Here is a 21,470-nt window from a genome sequence, read left to right on the forward strand (position 1 = left end):
CTCCGTGCCTCAGCTCCCCCAGCCAGGGCTGGCCCTTGCCTTGAGGCTGTGGAGCTGGGGTGGTGGGTCAGGGCCAGTGTCTCCCTGGCTCAGCCGGCTGCTCCCACTCCTGAGAGGCCCCCTTGTCCATCCGGCGCTGGTGGGAAGCCCCAAGGCGGGGTGCTTCTCGCCCTTCATGCCCACAGGGTCCCTCCAAGTCGACCGCTCGTATTTCCTGCCACCCCTTCCCAGAGTAATGATGTCATCGGTCTGCCTGCCTGTCTCCCTGGCAGATGGGGCTGTCCTCGAGGATGTGCATGGAAAAGGGTGCGGGGTTCAGACCAGGACCAGGCAGCCTCACACTCATGGCCCCTCTCGTCTCCTCCTCGGTCTCTGTTTCCTCATCTGCGACAGGAGACCGGGTGGCAGCGGGGATAAGAGACGTGCAGGGCCACCTGCACCCAGTCCTATGCAAGAGCCCAGTGGGCTGAGCCCCTCCTTGCCTGGGAGGCTTCCTGGGGTCTGGGTGGGCCTGGAGTCTGGGAGTCTGGAAGGCTGGAAGGCCGCTGTGGGGCCATTCCCAGACGATGAGTCAGCGCCTTACAGAACCTGGCTGTGCCTGAGGCTCGGGCCTCCCTCGGCAACCTTCACGCCCCTCCTGGGAATCCCTCCCCTGGTGTGCCATGTGTGCCCGCCCAGCCCCCAACCGCTCCACTGGCTGCAGCCACCCCTCAGACCCGTGCCTGGTCCGCGAGTGTCTGGTGGCTTCGTCCTGGAGGCCCAGAGCCCGCCAGCAAGGCATCAGCAGCGTGGGGCTCGGGCGGCTCCTGGCGGCTCCAGGCCAGAATCTGCCCCAGGCATCTCTTCAGCACCCCTGGTGCTCCTGGCCCTGTAGATGCATCCCCCCCACCTCTGCCCAGGGCCCTTCTCAGTGCTCCCTGTGTCTGTGCCTCACGTGGCCCTTCCCTCTTCCAGGCTCCGGCTCCCAGTCGTCCTCGCCATCTCTTCCCAGCAGCGCTCCGTACCCACAGCTGACTTCTCCCAGGCAAGGTCACGCTCTGAGCTCCCAGCAAGGCCAAGGTTTGGGGGTCAGAGGCAACAGGGCAGAGATGGAGTCAAGTTCTGTGGTCACATCAGAGGGCCTGTCTCCCTCGTAAGCGGTCGTGAGCCCCAGCAGGGAAGGTGCCTTGCACCAAGGCTGGTCATAGCAGCTCCCAAATAAAGGCATGTGGCGTGGCTGAGGGGCTCGAAGGCGAAGCTAGGCTGCTGGCCTGCACCGGGAAGGCCAGGGGACACGCGAGCTGGATGCTCTAGGATGCGGTGCCGTCTCTCCGTCGCCCTGCCCCTCCCCAGCCCTGCCCCCAGGCAACCCATACCTTGCCAATGGTCAAGAAAAGAGAAATCTTTTTTTCTTTTTTTAAAGATTTTATTTATTTATCTGAGAGAGAGAGAGAGAGATCACAAGTAAGCAGAGAGAGGGGGAGGAGGAAGCAGGCTCCCCGCAGAGCAGAGAGCCTGATGTGGGGCTCCATCCCAGGACCCTGAGATCATGACCTGAGCTGAAGGCAGAGGCATAACCCACTGAGCCCCCCAGGCGCCCGACAAGAGAAATCTTAACAAGCCTTTTTCTTTGGAGGGTCGAGTTCTAGTTCCTCCTCCTTCTGAGGAATGTACGTAAAATCTGTAGCTCAGGTGTCTGTGTAAGTCGAGCCACACATGAATTCAGTGGTTTTCTCAGACCACAGCACAGCGTCTCTCCCTGTGCCCGCAGGACGGGGTCTGGCAGCAGAGTCCCAGCTGAGGACTGCTGCTACCGACCATGACCCAGGCCCTGGGCACACACAGCAGGCGCCCGCCCAGCCTATCGACACACGTGCGGGGTGTCTTCCCGGGCCCCCTTGTCCATCGTTCCAGGAGGACACATGCATAGATGCACGGCTGAGCCCGGAGAGATGAGGTGAGCCAACCTTTCTGAGGCAGGCTAAGGGACCCTAAAAGAACCACGGGACGTGAGGACCCACGCTGTGAACATCTCCACCCCCTTCCCAGACCTTGGCAGGCAGGGGGTTTGGTACCCGACCTGCCCAGACCTGTAACCCGCCCAGCAGCAGAAGCAGGCCGTCTGGGGTCCCTGTGAGTCTCCATTTGGGGCTTGAGGCCTGGAGAAGGCTGGTGAGGACCGAGCCCGTGCAGCGGGTGACCGAAGCCCCTGGGTACCTCCCCTCCCCCCCGGAGAAACCCACAGTCTGGGGCAAACACAGGCTTCTCCGTGAGCACCCGGACGGAAGGGAACCTAAATCATGTGACACGTGCACGGCCCGCAGGGGTCACAAATAACTCAGCATCACAGTCCGTCCCTTCTCTCTGGAGAAGGCCTGCATCACCTGCACTGCATGACTTTCTCCCCTCCATCCTGGCTCCCACTGCCGAGTTGGGAAGCCCTCACCGCCCCCAGCCCTTCTCTGGCACCTGCAGCCCAACTTGCCAGCCTGGTGAAAACAGACCACGTTGGTTTGCTGGGCAAGTTTCTAACTCTAGATAAGAAACCCTTTGTCTGAAGCTCACAGAACCTTACCCAGATGTCCCTGACCAGGTCATGGGGCTGCCCTTAGAGAGGACGCTTGACGACCCCCACCCCGGAAGGAGGGCATCCCCTTTCACCAGCCGAGGGGACAGCAAAGGGAAACTGAGGCCGTGAGAAGCATGGAAATTCTAAGCCTCTACCAGAGAGAGTGCTTTACATAAAATCCCCAGTCTCTGCGAGCCGCCTGGTTGGGGGGGGGGTCTTGCTTCCCTCGAAGGAAGGACAGAGCCCTGAGGACTCCCCACCTCCCATTTCACTCCCAACCAGAAGAGCACTGAGCTACGCTGAGCATGTGCTGGGCTAACCCAGGTGAGATCATTATTAGCTCTAGCCAAAGATGCCCCGTAATCCTTTCTAATAAGTTAAGCACTTTCGGAACAATAGCGTGGGCTGGCTGGCTGGCCCTAGCGGCCGCAGCGGCTGACTAATGCTTCCTGATCTCCGAGTCTGCACACAGTTCCTGTAAGCAAGCCTCCCGTTACCCAGTCGCCCGGGGAAGGGGAAGGTCAGCCCAGCCACGGAACGGGAGCTCAGGGAGCTCGGCGTGGGTGTGCACTCCGCCCTGCGAAGGAACCAGGGGGCTCATTTCATGAGAAAATTCCAGGGCCCTCCCTTGGGAGCTTAGCCTGACTTCCAAGGTCTCTGTGCACGTCGCCAGTGGCCACACGCGGCCGCGCCCCGGCTTCTGAGGCTCAGCTCCCGCCTGGAGAGGCAGCAGCTGCGGACGGAGCCAGCTGGCATGGAGGCGGGAGGCTGTCCCGGAGGGCTGACAGCCCCGAGGGCGCCCAGGCTCAGACCCGCAGGTCCTGAAGATGCCCGCGTCAGTGGGGGTGCAGCCATGAGGGCCCCTTCGCCGGCTGTCCACAGCCTCCCACCGCGGGACTGCCTCCTGCTGGCTGCACAGGCCGGGTGCCGGGCACCCTACTTCCAAGCCCGCCTCCGATGCACAGCCCCTCGCTGCCCCGCTGCGAGCAGAGCAAACAGAGCAGTCAGGAGGATGGGATCCCCGTCCCTGGGACGGAACCATGGGCACAGAGGACGCAGGCTGTGGTGTCACGCAGTCGGCACTGCACGCAGAGGGACCCAGGGCCCCCGTTCCTCTCCCCCAGCCTGGCCTCTCTCAGGAGTGAAGCTCGCTTCCCCACTATGGGGAGGCAACACCCACTGGCTTTGGGAAAGGGAGTTCAGGCCTCCTGTGTGTGAAGCGAGTTCACATTCTGAGCTCCAGCCATGAGTCTCCCGCTGGCAGGGAGGGCCGTGAGCGCTCTGGAGGACATGGCCTTCTAGGGTCAGAGTAGTTGTCATGACAAAGAAATGCCGTGATTTTTCATAGCAAACCGCAAGGCATCAGAACCAAGCCAGATGACCTGCCCTTCCTGAAGCCTCACATCTGGTTTCCCCTCCCCGGTGGGACCCCCTGGCCAGCGTGGCACTGGGCACCTCACCCCGGGCACTGCAAGGACACAGGACGGCCGGTCTGCAGGCAGACACTGCAAACACAGGCCGCGGGCCTGAAGGTCTCTGCAGCCTGACTGGACACCTCCGCCGCGTCCTGCTTGCCTTTCTGACGGTTTCGTCTTGGGAGCTACGTGGAGTGGACCCGACACCGTCTGAAACGCTGTATGGAAATCCATGGACACAAAGCATGAGATCTTGACCGAGATGTGGCTTTCCTCTGTGACCTCCAAATCTCTTGGCCAAGACGCAGCCTGCCCTCTGGCCCAGAAGTTCAAGCCTTTCTGTCGCTCTCTCTTGTCCTTCAGGTTCGAGAAACCAGACCTCAGAGTACTGGCTCGTGTCACTTCAGTTTCTCCCGCCGGCTCTCGCGTGTCCCCGCCATGGCTCATTTACCAGGGTTTCTGTGGCCACGGCATTAAGGGAGTCGTCGGTGGCCGGGATCCCTGAGTACTTTCCTGACGGACGTTCTGTCTGGCGAAACCCTGTCAGCTCTCGAAGCCGCGGCCAAGGGCCACTGTGCAGGGCAGGAGGTCCGGAATGCTCAGGACGGCATATTCTGTGACAGCGAGGGTGGGCCGCGGCAGCCATGAACACCGTGTATCCCTCCCAGGCCGTGGCTGCGAGTCTGAGGACAGTGCTCGGCCGGATCCCGTCTGGAGAGAACCCAGGACCCGGTCTACAGAGGGAACAAAGATGCGGCACTAACACCGTCACGGGGGCGCCATCCCCGTGACCTATGAGCCCCAAAGCCCTCATCTCCTGACACCATCCCACTGGTCAGGTTTTCAACATAGGAATTTGGGGGGACATAGCATTGATTCCGTAGTAATCTCCAGTGGACAGTGTGACCCGCTGACACCCGCACGTGGGGAACGCGGCAGGCGTCCCAGCCCCTGGCGCCTCTCACTGTACAGATCCTTCTGTCCACATGTCCTGTTCTCAGGGACACATTTCCGAGCCACCCTAATACATCAACGAACCTGGAGGATGTCGTGTGGAAGGTAAGACGGGAAGGCTGGGGGACCTTTGGTCTCCCACTGCTGCGGATGGAAGCAGATACCGTCCCGGGAGACGCGCAGGGTGTCTGTGGCCTCCCCGGCGACTGTCGCTAGAAGCCTCGCTCCAGGACGCCCCGAAGGTGTGGCATTCTAGCCAAGGATTGAACTCTCACGGCCTGTCCCTCCCCCGAGGCACGGGGTCCTCCCGCCCGGAGTGGAAAGTACACACTGGCCTTCCTTCGACCCTGGCTGACCGTTCTGTGGTCTTCCCATCTATTCCCTTACCTTCAACCCCCCCCGAACAGTGGGTGTGCATTTACCAGAAATGGACGTTTCCAGAAGAGTGAGCTTGCACGTGTCAGGATTTAGTTGAGGGCCGAGAGGAGGTCTGCGCTATCAAAATTTGGAAATGATAAATGTGGCTTTACATGCGGCCCAGGGGCGCCTCAGCGGGCAGGCGTCCACCTCCATCTCAGCACGGGTCTCCGATCCAGGTTTCTTGTGCTGAAGAGCGCTGGGGACGGGGGTTCTGCTGCCTGGGGGTCCCAGGTCCATTGCCCCTTACTTCTGGCCTAGGAGCCCACGGCGTGAGTAGGTGTGAGGTCAGTCTGCGGGGCCGGGGCTGCCTTCCCGGGAACCGAAGCTGATGTGGGCAGCACGTTCCACCGCGGCAGCTCCGAGAACGAGACCTCGGCCGGGCATGGGAGCCACTGGGGTGCCGGGCACACAGCACACGCTGGAGGACCCCCTACGGCTCCACCTCTCCGCTCTAAGACCTGTCCTGCTTCCTAGTCACCACCGTCCTCCCTGCCCTTGTCTTTCATGTTAATCTCTGTCTTTATCATGCTACACACCCCCCACACCCACACACACACCCACACACACCCACCCACACACACTCCCCACCCCCACACACACTCATCCCCCCCAAACCCACACCCCCCACACCCACCCACACACCCACACACACAAACCCCCCACACACCTGTTTGGCGTTCAGAACATGCTATGGCAAAACATGGCCCTTGGGCATCGTGAGTATTTAAACCTGGAGAAATCTGGGGACAGCGGTTCCAGGAGGGCCTCTGACCTCCCCCTGCAGCAGGTCGCAGCTCCTCAGGGACAGGAGCCCAGGCGGTGCTGTGGAAAGGGTATCCTAGCCTCCCCGGGGAGAGGCCCCAGGGGCTGTCTTGGCCAGAGGCCACGTGGGGTGTCCCCCCAGCATGTGTTTCCCAGGGCCCTGCACTGGGCAGCAAGGGCAGAGCGAGGGCACTCGGCCCCCCCCCACTTCCTGGGTCTTCATTTCCTTAGCGAGGTTCCAAGGTCTTGTAAAACTTCCATTAAGTCAACGTGTGTTTCCCCGTTTTCAACTGTGTGTCAGCTGCGTGGCTGAGAACCCAGGAGAGCCACAGCTGTGTCTCCTCCCCCATGGGCCTCTGCCCGGGGACTGTCACGCTGTCCTGCTCTGAAGGCAGTGTTGAGGCAACTCGAGGGACGCAGGAACACAGGGAGAATGGCGCACAGAGAGGGGGAGGGAGGACGGACAGGGTCAGAGAGCAGAGAGGACCCTGATGTGCCGGGACAGGGTCCCGGAGTGCTCCCCAACTTGAGCTGGCGCCCTCCAGGGGCTCTCGGGGCCGCCGTGGGAGCCACGTCCTGGGCCACAGCCCTTGAGGAGGGACAGGTGTGCGGGGAACAGGGACACGTCTGTGCTGTCGTTTTGCAGGGTGAATTCTACCCACATTTATGATGGGCTTCACGTTACGTCGATGCTGCTTTTCCACTTTGTTCCGAGTCTCGACAGCGGCCAGTAACTTTTTCGGGGTGTTGTGGTGATTGAGATATAAAGACAAAATATAAAAGTTTGATTTTTTTTTCCTTAACATGGATTTTTAAATATTTCTGCTGAGACCCTGGCCCTCCCATGCGTGCCTCATTGTGCTGTGGGACCTGCCTGGAGGTGAGGCGGGGAGGGAGGGACCTGGACTGCTCCGGAGTCTTCCTTGAGCAGGGACTGTCCAGATGGCCCGTGGCCAGAACTGAGGGAGGCCCGGGGTCTGCTGGGCTGCTGGCTGGGGGCTCCTGATGCTCTGAGGCGGGGTGGAGGGGAGGGAGTGGCTGGGCAATGGGGAGCCTCACTTTCCTGAAAGGAGAGTGTCCGGGAGGTGAAGAAGTCTGGGCTCTGGATGGGGCCTCCTGGGCGTGTCCCCAGGGGCCTGACCTGCAGTGTCTTCCCCTCCAACACGCTCTCCTGCCCTTCTCCTCTGCTGCGTGTTCTCCTCCTGCTTTTAAAGCCCATGGGACTGTGTGCTCGACGCAGGCTCCTCCGAGATCTCCAGAACCTTCTAGAATCCTCATTAGACTCAGGCTTTTTATTTATTTAACAATGTTTTGGTATTTCTATGCCGTGTTCAGCAGGACAGCTGTAGACAAGGAACACGAGAGCAAAGGGTCCTCCCAGGACAGCGGTCTCTACTCTCTGCACCGGCTCCCGTCCTTACCCGGAGCCCAGACCACTCGCTTTCACTCTGGCTTCCCGGGCCCTCGCCTCCCTTCACTGGCTGAGGTTGGCCTTCTGTCCCCAGTCCAGGGGTGCTGCTTCCCAGGGATTGAGTGCCCGACCCCTGGTGCAGGGGCTGGGCAGGGGTCAGGCGAGCTGATCCCCCTCGCTGAGCTCTTTATGCTGCTCTGGGCACTGTCCACTTATGGCATCACAAACACCTGATTCGCCAGCCTTTTAGCCCATTTCTAACCACTCTGTACATTCATCATCAATTGTTTAATCGTTCCTCTAAAATAGGACTTTTGGGGCCCCTGGGGGCTCTGATGGTTGAGCGTCTGGCGTCAGCTCAGGCCATGGTCCCAGTCCTATGTCGGGCCCCCTGCTCAGTGGGGGTCTGCTCCTCCCTCTGCCTGCCACTCCCCCATTATGCTCTCTCTCTCTCTCAAATAAATAAATAAAATCTTTAAAAAAAAATAAAAGAGGGCTTTTGGGTTATTTTTATTTATGTGCATTCACAATTGTTAGTATAGGATAGTTTAAGATCGACTTCTAGAATTATTGGGTCAAAATTTGAATTTCATGAGGTCTTTGACATGATGGCTCAACTCCTTTCCAAAATCTTTATAACAACTCCGCCATGTTGCCCCTGAGACGAAAATGATTTCTCAGTAATCAGGTTGACAGACTTAAGTCACCGACAGCGTCTCATGGACCTGCCACCTTCTGCTTTAACTCCATTTGGCCCTAAAGGCAGGGCCTGGGACGGAGCAGCCCCCAGGTTGGAGCGCGGCCGCCCCTCCCTCTCCTCAGTCCCGGTGATGAGGCCGGCCAAGCCATCACCCGCAGCATCTCGGACGGCACCAGCCGCAGGTTACAGGTGGCTCCAGTCTTGGGGAGGTAGAGAACCCGCCAGGGATACACTGGGGTTCAACCCAGATTACTGGGCCTCTTCCTCAAATGTTGTGTTTTGGGGGTTGTGTCTATTACTAGGGTATTTCTGGAATTTTAAAGCGTGACTTTCCCTACCACAGATGAAGGGGAGTGGGTAATTCGCTGTACGTCGTGTTGGGTAATTCGAGTCTTGAGGGTGGTCCTTGCCCACAGCTTGGAGGAAACAACGGATATGAGGCACCCAGGGCCAGTCATGGGCGAGGGGCCACGTGGGCCCCCAGAAGCGAGCTGCAGGAGGGGACATTGCTCAGGGCACCCGAGCGCCCAGGACGTGGCCATCAGACTCTGTCAGCCTAGGCAGGGTCTGCAAACCAACGTGCGCTCCTGCCCCTGCAGACCGAGGAGGGCCCAGGGGCCGCCCAGGAGTAAGGGACAAGGGGCGTGAGCGCCGAGAGCAGCCGGCGCTCCTCCGGGATGCCAGGTGAGGGAAGCCTGTAAAGGACATCGTGGGTTCAGCTGGAGCGTGTGGACACACGGCAATTTAGGAGGACGTCCTATCACGCACGGGAGCTGTCCCGTGGTCGTGTCGGAGGACGTCCCTGTTCTGGGGAGACACCTGCCACCAGACGTGACGTGTCCTCCCACGAGCAAAGGTGGCAGAGTGACTCTCCGCACAAGCGAGGGGCAGGGGTCCTCCCAGAGTCCTGCGGGGGTCTGAGACGTCTCCGGCTCCCTGCCTTCAGGGAGGGTGCGCCCCTGCCCAGATCCGGGGCGAGAGGCTGCTCGCGGGCCCCACACAGCACTTCCCGACTCAAGTGAAGACGCAGAGCCCAGGTAGAGAGTCTCGTGCTACAAATGTGGCAACACCTTTTTTATTCAGAGTAAGATGTGTTAACATCCAGCATGACAAAATTTGTACAAAGTTCACAATTTAAAAATGAAGTGTCACTGCGACTCGTGATTCCACACATTTATAGCAAAATCAAAGTGTCCACAACCCATGCCGTGTCGTACAAAAATAAATGAAACTTCAGTTCCACAGAGAGCACAATAAATATTTATACAAAATTCTGTCTTAATAAATGATTACTTAAATTAACTTAGAAATGGTCATGAACAATAAGTTATAATAAATAGACTCTGAGACTCACAATAATTCCATGTGAAAGGTCAGCATTCTAATATGTGACACTTTGTGACCCTATATATAGTCGTCACAGATAACTTCTGATTTGATATTATGTACCAACGTTAGATGAGCAGCGGACTTGTGCTTAGAACCCCTTTCCATTGTACATCGGTGATAGCGCGAAGAACCCGGAACTGACACTACCTACCACTCTACTAAAAGCATCACTATATCGGCAAAAAGCTGAGACACGACGCGGCGGGTGATGCATTCGTGCCCGAGGGACCGGCGGGCCCCTGCGGGAGGCCCCCACGGGGTCCCGGGCATCAGGGGACAAGAAGCACCTGGCTTCAGCTCTCGAAAAGGCAATTCTGCGCATGGCAGCTACAACTCGTCGCGGCGCAGGAAGAGGCTCTCCGGGGACGCCGCTGCCGAACCCCGGGGGGGGGACCTCGTCTGTCCCAGCTCGTGATTCAAGTCCTCGTGGAAAACGGGAAGCGTTTGTACAGCAAGCCGCGTAAAGTGCCGCTGGGACGCACGTTTACTTATACACATATGTACACGAGGTCGAGATTGTATCAGAGTTCGCCGTGAGATCCCTGTAACCTCTCGTAGCAACTTCGTCGGGTCAGCCGTGCGGGCTCCCCTCCTGCTTTGGGGCCGGCCTCGCGAGACCGCGACCCCAGGAATTGCACACCTCCGCACGGATATAGAGGACAAGGTAAGTGCAAATACTCGACTGGCACGTTGTGGGGACAATGACCCTGTAAGTCCTGTTCTGCTAAAAATATTTTTTTTTTATTTTTACAAAACCCATCTTTTTTTTTTTCATAACAAAATTTTAAAGTACTTCTGTACTTCCTGCATAACATCAAGACATGGAAGGAAGATGCTGTCACATGTAACTCAAGTCAACACCAGAAAGCACAACACGCCGTCCTAGGACTACTCGGAAGGGGCGGGGGACGCGGCCGTCAGAAGTGGTCTGACGCGTACACATAGTGCAGTCACTGGAAGAAAACAATGGAACCTCCACGTGTAAGCGAGTCTAAGATGACCTAGTGTAAAGCAAAAAAGTGCTCAAGTGTAGAGAATTACTCTGAAAATCTGATTGCATTCATTCTTAGAGTAGGTCGTGACAAATCAAACAGCAAGGCTATGCGAATGCCACGCGGTCACCCAGTCTCCAGGGGGAGGCGGAACAGGAGGGTCATCTGCGACGCGCTCTGCTGGGCACGGGACTGCCGGGCTCTGGGGACTGCCGGGCTCTGGGGACTGCCGGGGACGGGCCGGGCCAGCCTCGGCCCGGGGATCCCATTGCGCTGCCTTCAGCCCCCCATCCCTGCGGAAAGCGCGTGCAGTAGCACCGCGGGCCTCACCCAGACAGGGAGAGATATTTACAGCCACGACGACACTGATCATTTTTAAAAGCGGGGGGGGGGGGGCATAAATACTCTTAAATGAGCTTTGAACGTAAACGAGAGCACACAGGTTCTGTGAGACACACGCCATGGCCGTGACGGACAGTTTGAGGGGCACCGCGCTCTCGGGGAGACGGGGGACGGCTGCTCCAACGTCTACGGACCCCGCAACAGGACATCTCCGTGCGGCCCACCTCTCACCAGCCCCGGTCTGCACGGACGTGCCCAGAGTCCCACCACGTAGTGCTCAGCAGTGAACTTAAAAGTGCTGTTTAAGCTGCTTGGAGTCTTCTGACAGATTTCCAAGGCTTGATGTTGTCTTACAATAAATTACTTATCTCATCTCTTACAGTTAATCCATATGCCACTTCCTTGGAATGCAAACCCTCACTTATGCCCCCCATACACCACCCTCTTAAAACAAACGAACAAAAAAATCACATAATATTTCCAAGCATTGTTCAAAAATAAAGCATTTTTTTGCAGCCGATTCTTGCTATGAAACAATATGCACACAAAATGTATTTCTTAATTCCATAAAATCCTCCAACATGAGGCAAAATGAGGATGCTTCAACAGTGGCTGCAAGGCCACCACGTGATCATTCAAAGCTGTGGGGTTTTTGTTTTTGTCCATTTCAGTTCAAAATACTAAAACATTTAGTCACTAAAGCATTAAAAGAATTTACACTGCATTTATTTTGATCGGCTCACCTCTTCAGAAATGTACAGCCCCCAGATGTGCAGAGATTAGCAGCTAGAAACGTCACACGGCATCGTCACACTATGTCAGCTCATATGAAAACGTACAAAATGGGAATGTATCCAAAAACTATTCTGCGGGGAACTATCTTTAAAGCAAGACAGAAAATCATCATGAAGTCTCGGAAGCATAACACTGTTTCAAACAGAAATGAGAACATGACACTTGCGGGTGCGTCCGGCAGTGCGGAGCCCGGGGCCCCGTGCGAGCAAGACCCCGCCTCGGTGGCAGACGCTCACACCTGGATTCCTCGGACAGCGTGCTTTATGTTTTCCAGAAGGGCTTTATTTTCTGGGCTCTGATAACGGTCTTGATTTGTATACATGTCCGTCAAAGTAGTCACGTACGCATCAAAATTTTGTTCATTGATTGGATCCTACGAGATATTAAATAGTGGTTCATACACAAGTTTCACTTTCTTAACAGGATATTCACATCAGCACAAAAGGGCATCCCAGCAGGACGCCACTGTCTTTACGCTACGGACACGGCCCTACCAGGGCCAAGAGCGAATTCACCCCACGGGGTGCAGGGGCCCTGCCCCACCGACGCTTCCAGCGCTCAGCGGTGCGGTCTGGGGGCAGTGACCGCAGCCACCCACAGTGTGGAGAGCCACGGACACAGAGACGGACATCTACCTCACGCCGTGCAGTGTGGGGGGCCACCGGGCGCCCAGCATCACGCCCCTAGTCACTTACCATGTGTGGCAGCTGGATATTAGCTAGACTATGAATTAGGGACTGGCTCAGGTTGGCCAGCTCGTGGAGAAGAGACTCGTTCTGCTGCTCGATCACTTTGTTCTCCTCCTCGATGGTCTTCAGGCTGCTCTCCATCGTGGTGATCTAGAACGCACAGATTTGGGGGACATGTAACACGAGGCGGGACACGATGTGCCTGTGCCAAGAAAAAACCTTTCTGCTTGAACAAAAAGAGTTCCGCGTGGGGCACCTGGGTGGCTCAGTGGGTTAAAGCCTCTGCCTTCGGCTCAGGTCGTGGTCTCAGGGTCCTGGGATCGAGCCCCACATCGGGCTCTCTGCTCGGCGGGGAGCCTGCTTCCCCCTCCTCTCTGCCTGCCTCTCTGCCTGCTTGTGATCTCTGTCTGTCCAATAAATAAATAAAATCTTAAAAACAAACAAAAAAAGACTTCCGTGGCCAGAGCCGATCATTTGAAGGGTTTGGTGTTTACGCTTGATTCATTGCACTGGAAAGGTCAGTAACTGGACGATGGGGCTCGTCTTTCTGGGGAGTGGCTCCTGGCTGTGTCCAATATTACTCAACATTCGCCAGTTCTGTTGTCTGGCCTGTCAGAGGCTGACGTCCCTGTCAGCCACTCTGACCCCTGGCCGAGGCCAACTCCCTCCAGCCCGGATCTAATTCTGCCGCCACTAAGTCCCGAACTGTAGTTCACTGGGGAGGCGGGTCACCATCTAGGTCACAGGTGCCCGGAGCCCTGTGTTGATGTCCATGGCCGGCCGGTCCCTGCCGGTCCTCCGGTGACGCCCTCCTCATCTGTAGGCGGAGGACGGCCTCACACCTGCCTCCAGGCGGGCCTCCTCGGCTTCCTGGTATTGGCCAGAGGGAATCCAGCTGTCCCGCCCCCTGCAGCCTGGTGACCAGTGCTGACAGCCCGGTGCGCAGGGCGGCTGGAAGGGAGCTGCCCCGACCTGCCTGGGCCTCAGGGAGCAAACACACAGCCAGGACATGGGTATGGGGACCGAGGACACCACCATTAGGGCCTGGGAAATGGGGAAGTAAACCCAGTCCCTCCCTGGAAGTTGCCTTCCTCCTGAGTTACCTGAACCCCGTCAGCCCCCAACCCCGATTCTCATGGACAGGATCCCCTGCCTGGTGCTTTCTCAGGGGCCAAGATGTGGGGCTCGGTGGGGTGTTGCTGGCTTCACTTGGGCTAGGTGACACAGACACACTCTGGGTTGTTCTCAAAAACAGAAATGACAACACTTGTCCCAAGAGCATCTCCTAGAGATGTGCACACTGTTTGCCTTAAGAAGACACAGGTCATTCCACATTTCTGTTCCAGTCGGGGTCCCAACTAGAGTGACATACCCTGAACCCTCCTGGATTGGCCCCCAGCCCCTGTCTCCCTGCCCCCAACCTTGGTCTCCCTGCCCCAGGCCCTATCTCCCTGCCCCCGGCCCCTATCTCCCTGTTCCTAGGTCCTGTCTCCCTGCCCCGAGGCCCTGTCTCCCTGCCCCCAGGCCCTGTCTCCCTGCCTCCCACCTCTGTCTCCCTGACCCCAACCCCTATCTCCCTGCTCCCACCCCTGTCTCCCTGTCCCCAACCCGTCTCCCTGCCCCCAACCCCTGTCTCCCAGCCCTAGCCCCTGTCTCCCTGCCCCAGGCCCTGTCTCCCTGCCCCAGCCCCTGTCTCCCTGCCCCAGGCCCTGTCTCCCTGCCCCTGGCCCCTATCTCCCTGTTCCTAGGTCCCATCTCCCTGTCTCCAGGCCCTGTCTCCCTGACCCCAGCCCCTATCTCCCTGCCCCTGGCCCCTATCTCCCTGTTCCTAGGTCCCATCTCCATGCCCCCAGCCCCTGTCTCCCTGCCCCAGGCCCGGTTTCCCTGCCCCCAGACCCTGTCTCCCTGCCTCCAGGCCCTGTCTCCCTGCCCCTAGCCCCTGTCTTCCTGCCCCAGGCCCTGTCTCCCTGCCCCCAGGCCCTGTTTCCCTGCCCCCAACCCCTCGCCCTGCCCCCAGCCCCTGTCTCCCTGCCCCTGGCCCCTATCTCCCTGCCCCCAGGCCCTGTTTCCCTGCCCCCAACCCCTTGCCCTGCCCCCAGCCCCTGTCTCCCTGCCCCTGGCCCCTATCTCCCTGCCCCCAGGCCCTGTTTTCCTGCCCCCAGCCCCTGTCTCCCTGCCCCAGCCCCTGTCTCCCTGCCCCTGGCCCCTATCTCCCTGTTCCTAGGTCTTGTCTCCCTGACTCCAGGCCCCGTTTCCCTGCCTCCAGCCCCTGTCTCCCTGCCCCTGGCCCCTATCTCCCTGTTCCTAGGTCTTGTCTCCCTGCCTCCAGGCCCCATTTCCCTGCCCCCAGCCCCTGTCTCCCTGCCCCTGGCCCCTATCTCCCTGCTCCTAGGACCCGTCTCCCTGCCCCAGGCCCTGTTTCCCTGCCCCCAACCCCTCTCCCTGCCCCAAGCCCCTGTCTCCCTGCCCCTGGCCCCTATCTCCCTGTTCCTAGGACCCGTCTCCCTGCCTCCAGGCCCTGTCTTCCTGCCCCCAACCCCTGTCTCCATGCCCCCAGGCCCTGTTTCCCCCGCCACTAGCCCTTGCCTCCATGCCTCCAGACCCTGTCTCCCTGCCCTTAACCTCTGTCTCCCTGCCCTGGGCCCGTCTCCCTGTTCCCAGGCCCTATCTCCCTGACCCCAGTCCCTGTCTCCCTGCCCCAGGACCTGTATCCCTGACCCAGACTCTGTCTCCCTGCCCCTAGCCCCTGTCTCCCTGTCCCCAGCTGCGAGAGCACGGGGCTCACTCCGCTGCTGCTCGGGGAGGGGCTGCGGAAGCGGACGAGGGAGATGCTGTCCTCTCTAATCTCTCCTAGAGCCGTCACGGGTTTGGCTGTTACGGCAATGCCCATTAGAAAGGCCCGAGCTGGCCCTGGTAGAAGGTGTCTGTGAAGGAAGGTCCTGCACTGTGGGCTCTGACCCTGGCCTGGAGTGAGCTCTGCAGAGGCTGCCGAAAGCCCTGCTTCAAGATCTCAACCTTCCAGCACTTTCTGAGACAAGTGGGAGGCAGAGGTTAGAAGGCAGAGGTGCTCCGGGGCTGACCGGTAAGTGGGCTATGGAGGCCACAGCCATGTTGTCCCTGGGCACCTTGTACCAGCCGGCGGCTGCAGGAACGGGGGGGAGCACTCCGCGGCAGAGCTGACACCGCGTCCCAGGGGCTCACCCCGCCTGTCCGTCCTGACCTGCCACATCCTTCTGGCCCTGGGAACCACACAGCTCAGCACCCTCCCATCCCTTGAAGACGCTGGCCTGTCAGAGAAGGGCAGGCCCCAGAGGGACCTCAGCCAGGACAGCGAGAACACACAGCAACGCTTAAAATTCACTTTTGACATTGAGGTGAGCTGACGTCTGGAGAAGCACGTGTTCACGTCGATGTCAAAAAGCCACGAAAGGCCCGTGGCGACCTACACGGGGACAAAGCGCCTGGGGGGTTGGTGACAGGAGCAAGCGTGTCTGGGGGGGCCCTGGGGAGCTGGGGTCTGGCCCCTGTCCCTGCGCGGGCTCCGCGGCAGCCCCAGTCCCAGGGTGGGAGAGCCCCGCGGAGCAGACTCGTTTCCCGGGGGACACGAGTGCGCTTGTCAGAAGTGGGCGCCCGGCAGGCTGCGGCCCGGCACCTGCACAGAGGAGGGGCTCTGAGCTCAGGGTGCTGAGGACTGAGGTGCTGAGGTCTGAGGGCTGCCGCCCTCGTGAGCAGGATAAAGGTCAGGACCAGTGTTTCCCAGGATCTGGTGAAACGAGTCGCTGCTGATGGGGGCTCCCGGGGGCTTGTGGGGCCCTGGAGTCCTCTCGGGGCCAGCACCTCCTGAGGGCCCGCGGCCACGGGCTGATTGCAGCCGTGCACGTGGATAGATGCTACAGAAACTTCCCACCTGTTCCAGGTGGGCCTTTGGGCAGGTGAGCGTGCCGACCCCGTGACCAGCGCGGGACGGGGCTGCTGTGGGCGAGGAGTTGGGTGTGAGAGAGTGACCCCCAGAACAGTCGGGCCCAGTAGAGAGCGCCCACCGTCTGGGCTTCCTTCCCACTCACGGGCACCACGGGCCCCCTTTCAGGTGTTCTGGTGGGGACACAGCCTGAGATGCGCCTCCCTGACCTGGGGCGTCCCGCAGACGGAACCAGCCTGTGGCAGAGCTATGACCACGACCTGGCGTCTGAGGCTGGGCCAGACCCGGACCCCCGCCAGCCACACTGTCGGCGCCCAGGAGGGGCCTGCAGGGAGGAGGCGCACAGACCCCCGCTTTCTTCCAGGATAGAAGTGCCTCGCCTTACCTGTGGCCTGTGATGGCGGTGCCGTGAGGGCCTAATCTCAGAGCCCATGTGGCACCGGGATCCTGGGCCGCTCCGGGAAACGAGCCAGAGAGCCTGGGGCACTGCGTGGGACTCAGGGATGGGAGACTGAGCGGCAGCATCTTGGCCATCCACCTTGGCTTAGCCGAAGGAGTCACCACGTGTATAATACGAGGGAGAGGATGCTTATCTGGCTGGCCATGGTGAGCACACAGTAGGACTACGCACCGCAGCCCCACACTCAGGCACCCAGTAGGTGCTCCGTAAAGGCTGCCCCCCATGCCGCGCCCCCCGCCCCGGTCCCTGGGCACCTGGGCCAGGCCCCTGCAGGAGCTCGCAATCTTCCACCCTGCCCTGGGGCCGGCCTGCCCTTTTCTGGGGAATGTCAGCTCTCTCTCTAAGGCAGTGACCACAGGGCATTAGCGCCTGCCGTGTCCCGGGAGGAAGGCAGCTCACGTGCAGGGATGGGCAGCTTGTGTTCACGGCACTGCTCACTGACAGCATTTCGCGAACGCGTGCACAGTGTGGACCCAGCGGCAGTGGCCACGGAGCACCCGGCATTCTGCAGCCCAGCCCCTGGCCTCAGCCAGTGAGCAGGATGTGGGCTGTGAGGTGCAGGGGGCACGGGGACAGGGAGCCAAAAGAGGGGGAGCATGTGTCCTAGGCCGACGGCCGGCAGGCCCCAGGCCAGCACATGCGGCTGCAGTCGGGGGCTTCAAACACTGTTACCTGAGTTCTCAGTTTGATCATGTCGGCCTCCATCTGGGAGTTGGACTCGCTCAGCTCCTTGATTTCTTCGTCCAACTGCTTGATCTCCTCGTCGTTTTCTAGGCCTGCACGGAGGACAGGGCTGCGTTACGGCTACCGAACGTCAGCACGGAGTTACTTCTCCTTGCTCTTTTGTATTTGGGAGTGAATTTGCTGGAAAAAATATATCCTTGGATTTCAAAAAAAAACAGCGACAGTTTGTGTGTCCGTCCATCCCTCCCGCCGCCCTCCTCGTGATCATGGCCCCGAACCGTGGAGGAGACCAGCCACACGCCTGCAGACCCCACCGCCGCCGCAGGCCGGGGTGAGGTCTCCCGGGATGGCCCACCAGAGTCCAGGCCCCGAGCGGCTCCAGCCCAGCACCTGCCTCCTGGTTCTGTTCCCTGTCTGTCTGTCTGTCTCTCTGCTGCCACTGGGGGGCTGTGTCAGGCCTCTGACACTGTGCGTGCTCAGGGCCGCCTCCCGCCCGCACTGCAGGGAAGACCATGGCAGCAGGTTTAGGCGTCTTCCGAAGGGGTCTCCCCACAGAGCACTTCTCACTGATGCAAACTCCTCCTCGGTTTGAATGTGGAAACGTGCTTCCTCTGACACCAGTGGGGTGGTGGCGGCCTCTGAATGTCCCGGGGGCCTCGCCGGGCGGCCAGGCTGCTTGCTGGCAGCGGGACATGCTGGGCGGGAAAGATCTGGACCCAGTGTCATTTTGGCCATCGGGTCTCACGCGGCAGAAGGTACTCAGGAAAGAAGAGTAGGACGTCCACGGAGGCGACCGCCCTCGACAAGCCAGGACGCAGGTCACAGGGCACAGCGGGGACGCTCGTGTGAAACCATGGGACAGGCACAGAGTCTAGGCTTTGAGGTCCCCGGGCAGATGCCCTTCTTTGGCTCTGCAGACAGAAGGGGCGCAGCCCCTGGGAGGGAAAGCCCAAGACCCAGAACCTGCAGGGGCCAGGTGAGTGGGTCCTTCCTGCTGAATGTCCCCCAGAAGCCCCCCTGGGGGGCTGAGCCTGCCAAGTCCCCCTCATCCTCCCGCCCGGAGGGACTGGCCATGGGCCCCCAACTCCAAGCCTGGGTCTCGTGGCCCCATCACGGAGGCCCTGGGCGCGCGTCCCCGGCACGCGAGTCGCCATCAGCTGCCTCTTCGGAAGCGGTTCTCAGCTCCTAGGAAGTCCTCCAGCGATGGGGCGAGCCCTTTCTCGGGGACGCACTGTTTCGCTGTCCCCTTCCGGCCTGTGGCCAGACGGCGGCTGCAGTTTCCCGCCGTTCGGAATCGGCCTGACGAGTTCCTGCACGTGACACGTGGCAGGCAGGACACCTGTGCCTGGGAGGCCGATGACATCACTGCCACAGTCAAGGCCTGAGGATGCTGATTCCGAAGCTTTACCCCCAGTGGGGCTCGCCACTCAGTCCTGGAAGCAGCAAACAGCCCAGGCGCAGCCGCCGTCTCCCGTGTGTCCTCCCGTGTGGCCCCGAGCCCAGGGCCGTGCTGGACCCCATTTCCCAGTGGGTTCTTCACGTCATCCCTCTTCGGGTTTTTGGATCGAACGACCCTAGACCGTCTGCCTCTGCCACATGCGTGAGAGTCTTCGTGGACAGCAGACCCGCATCGGCGCCCCGTGTGGTCTCGGCCTCTGGAAGCCCCAGCGCATGTCCTGTTTGTCCCGCGCCCCGAGGTCTGGCGGCCTGTCCAGAGCCACGCTCCCCTGACAGACGCAGCTTGTCACTCGCTCAGAAGCCCCCGGGGCGTTGCTAACCACGGCGCACAGGACGCGCTGCCCACGGGAAAGCGAGAGGCAAACGGACCCATTTCCTACAGACGTTAGAGAAGAGGCGGACTTGTATTCGCAGACGGCGGCTACGCGTGTCAAGAGCGGACACGCTGCGGCTTGCAAGGGCGGCAGTGGGGGATCCTGCGCAGGAGGCTGGGGTGGCTCCTCCAGGGACCGCCTGCTGTGGACCCTCCGTGTTGTCCCGTCGGCACATTTGATTTCGGTCGCTCCCCGATGCAAACGGTGATGACGGCTCCGCGCCTGCCGGTCCCAGCACCAGGAGAGCGTGTGGGCGCCGGCAGTGGACGCGTGGAATCCCAGAGCAAACAACTCGTTTCGGGACGGCGGTTTGGAGATCGCCAGGTCACCCCAAAGCCGGAAAGCGGTGGGGGAAGTCGTGGGTCTGAGACTGCGACGGAGTCATCTCCGCCGGGCTGCTGGATGTGCTCCATCCACGGCGCGGGGGGACGCGAAGCGACCAGAACAGTCGGAACATTGACACCTTTGTGCTGGGCCAGGACTCTGGCAGACGCAAGCCTTGAGCGGGTCCGCTGGAGCGCCGGGGGCACGTGGTCTCCCGCAGGGTGGCTGGCATCTCGGAGGGCCATGCTACCGATCCCGTCCAACAGTGACTACCTGCTCTTTAACTTTATGCAAAACCAACTCGGAAGCAGGGTCAGAGGTCGCACAACCTGGGACAGAGGGCTCCAGAGGGCGGGGCCCATCTCTGTACCGCCCTGGGGAGGGTCGGAGACGCTGGGGGCGTGTAACCCGGCATCCGAAACATGGTGGACGTGGGATATAAATCCGTGTCTTCCCACGTGACAGTTCCGTGATGAGAATTTTCTTAGTCCTTCCAACCCTCCATTGCAAAGTGTGCCTCGGACACAGCGGGAGTAAGAGGTCACTTCCTCTCAGTGAGAAGACCCCTGACTCAGCGGGACTTGCCAGGCGGCAGCTAGAGAAACCCGCCGCACACACGGGTCATCTGAGAAGCCAGAGACCCGCAAGCTCCGTGGGCTGCACGCTCAGCGGCCTGAAAAGCGGCACAGGCTGCTTTTGTCCTGCTGACTCCGTGCTGGGAGCTGACACGTCATTAAAAAGAAAAGAAAGAGGAAAAACACAGCATGTGGTCTAGCGTCGTGGGCCTCATTTTTTGCTGGATTAAAGAATTAAAACAGAGTTCCTTTTTATGTCTTATCCTTTAAATTTCTTATTCTAAATTTAAATAGTTTCATATATCTCCAAAATCGTATGCTGCACAGTCTTAAATATGTGTCCATCCGAACCTGGGCCAAGACATTCAGCCCACAGGACTCCTGAGACACGTCCGCTGCGTAAGCCAAGTGCCATCACCGAGCCAGTCTGCAGGTCAGATCGGCTGTCTGAGAGAGGTCGTTTTAAGCCCAATAAAATGACAGCAAGGACTGCATGACACCCTCCCATCTCTGATTTCCCTTCTGGGAGCGCTGGACGGACGGACGGGCGAGCATCAGAGGTTTCGTCTCTGGGAAACAGGAGCAGACACGGCTCTCCCAGACATGCTCTGGCTCTGTGCGCCGGCGCTCCTGGGCTGTGCCCACAGAGCCCAGCCATGCAGGCTGCTCCTGTCGGGTCCCAGGAGGCACTTGCGCCCAACTCTGCAGCCTCCCTCTAGAGAAGGTGGGGAGGGCAGCACACCATGAGGGGCAGGGAGCGAACTGGCAGGAGATGGACGGACTCTCCATCCCCTGGGTTCAGGAATCGAGAGGAATCTGAGTGTCTGGAAATGAATTTCCTTAAAGCCATGAATGTGCACCTGTGCCTCGGACACCCTGAGGGCCCCAGGGCTCAGCACAAGGCCCGCTCCTGGAAAGGGGAGCACACCAGACCTGGGAGGGCAGACTGGGGTGCGGGGGGAGAAAGTGGCTGCGCTCCGGGAGCCAGCGCCTTGGCTGGCTCGTTGATGCCTGTGTCCCAGGGCAACACCCTCCTCTCGGGGCAGCTCAGCGAGAGCTAGACGTTTGTAACTGCCTGCCCAGGGACAGAAGTCACAGTCCCTTCCCCCGGGGTCCTGTCTTCTACGATAATAGAGGAAAGCAAAAGGAGGGGTTATCTCATTTCCTTCTTGGTAAAAACCAATGAAGAACCAACACAGAGCCAGGGGGCAGGGACAGCAGGGGCTTCGGAGGGGCGGCTGCTCTGTGAGACTGCTCAG

General features: G+C 59.7%; 1 protein-coding gene across 3 annotated transcripts in view; it reads right to left on the minus strand.

Annotated features, from left to right (window-relative positions):
- Positions 1-11,584: 11,584 nt before the first annotated feature.
- MYT1L (myelin transcription factor 1 like) overlaps positions 11,585-21,470 on the minus strand; it is a 277,105-nt gene continuing 267,219 nt past the window's right edge. For 2 of the 3 annotated variants that reach the window (XM_047746104.1, XM_047746103.1), the window contains exons 14-16: positions 17,463-17,572; positions 12,424-12,567; positions 11,585-12,101 (exon numbers count right to left, since the gene is read on the minus strand). In XM_047746104.1, the coding sequence (XP_047602060.1) occupies positions 11,961-12,101; positions 12,424-12,567; positions 17,463-17,572 (395 nt within the window). In that variant the 3' untranslated portion in view covers positions 11,585-11,960. The remainder of the gene's footprint in view (positions 12,102-12,423; positions 12,568-17,462; positions 17,573-21,470) is intronic. The other variant, XM_047746105.1, reaches the window with a different exon arrangement.

Source organism: Lutra lutra, chromosome 9 (genome assembly GCF_902655055.1).
Source record: "Lutra lutra chromosome 9, mLutLut1.2, whole genome shotgun sequence".
In the NCBI taxonomy this organism is placed as follows: domain Eukaryota; kingdom Metazoa; phylum Chordata; class Mammalia; order Carnivora; family Mustelidae; genus Lutra; species Lutra lutra.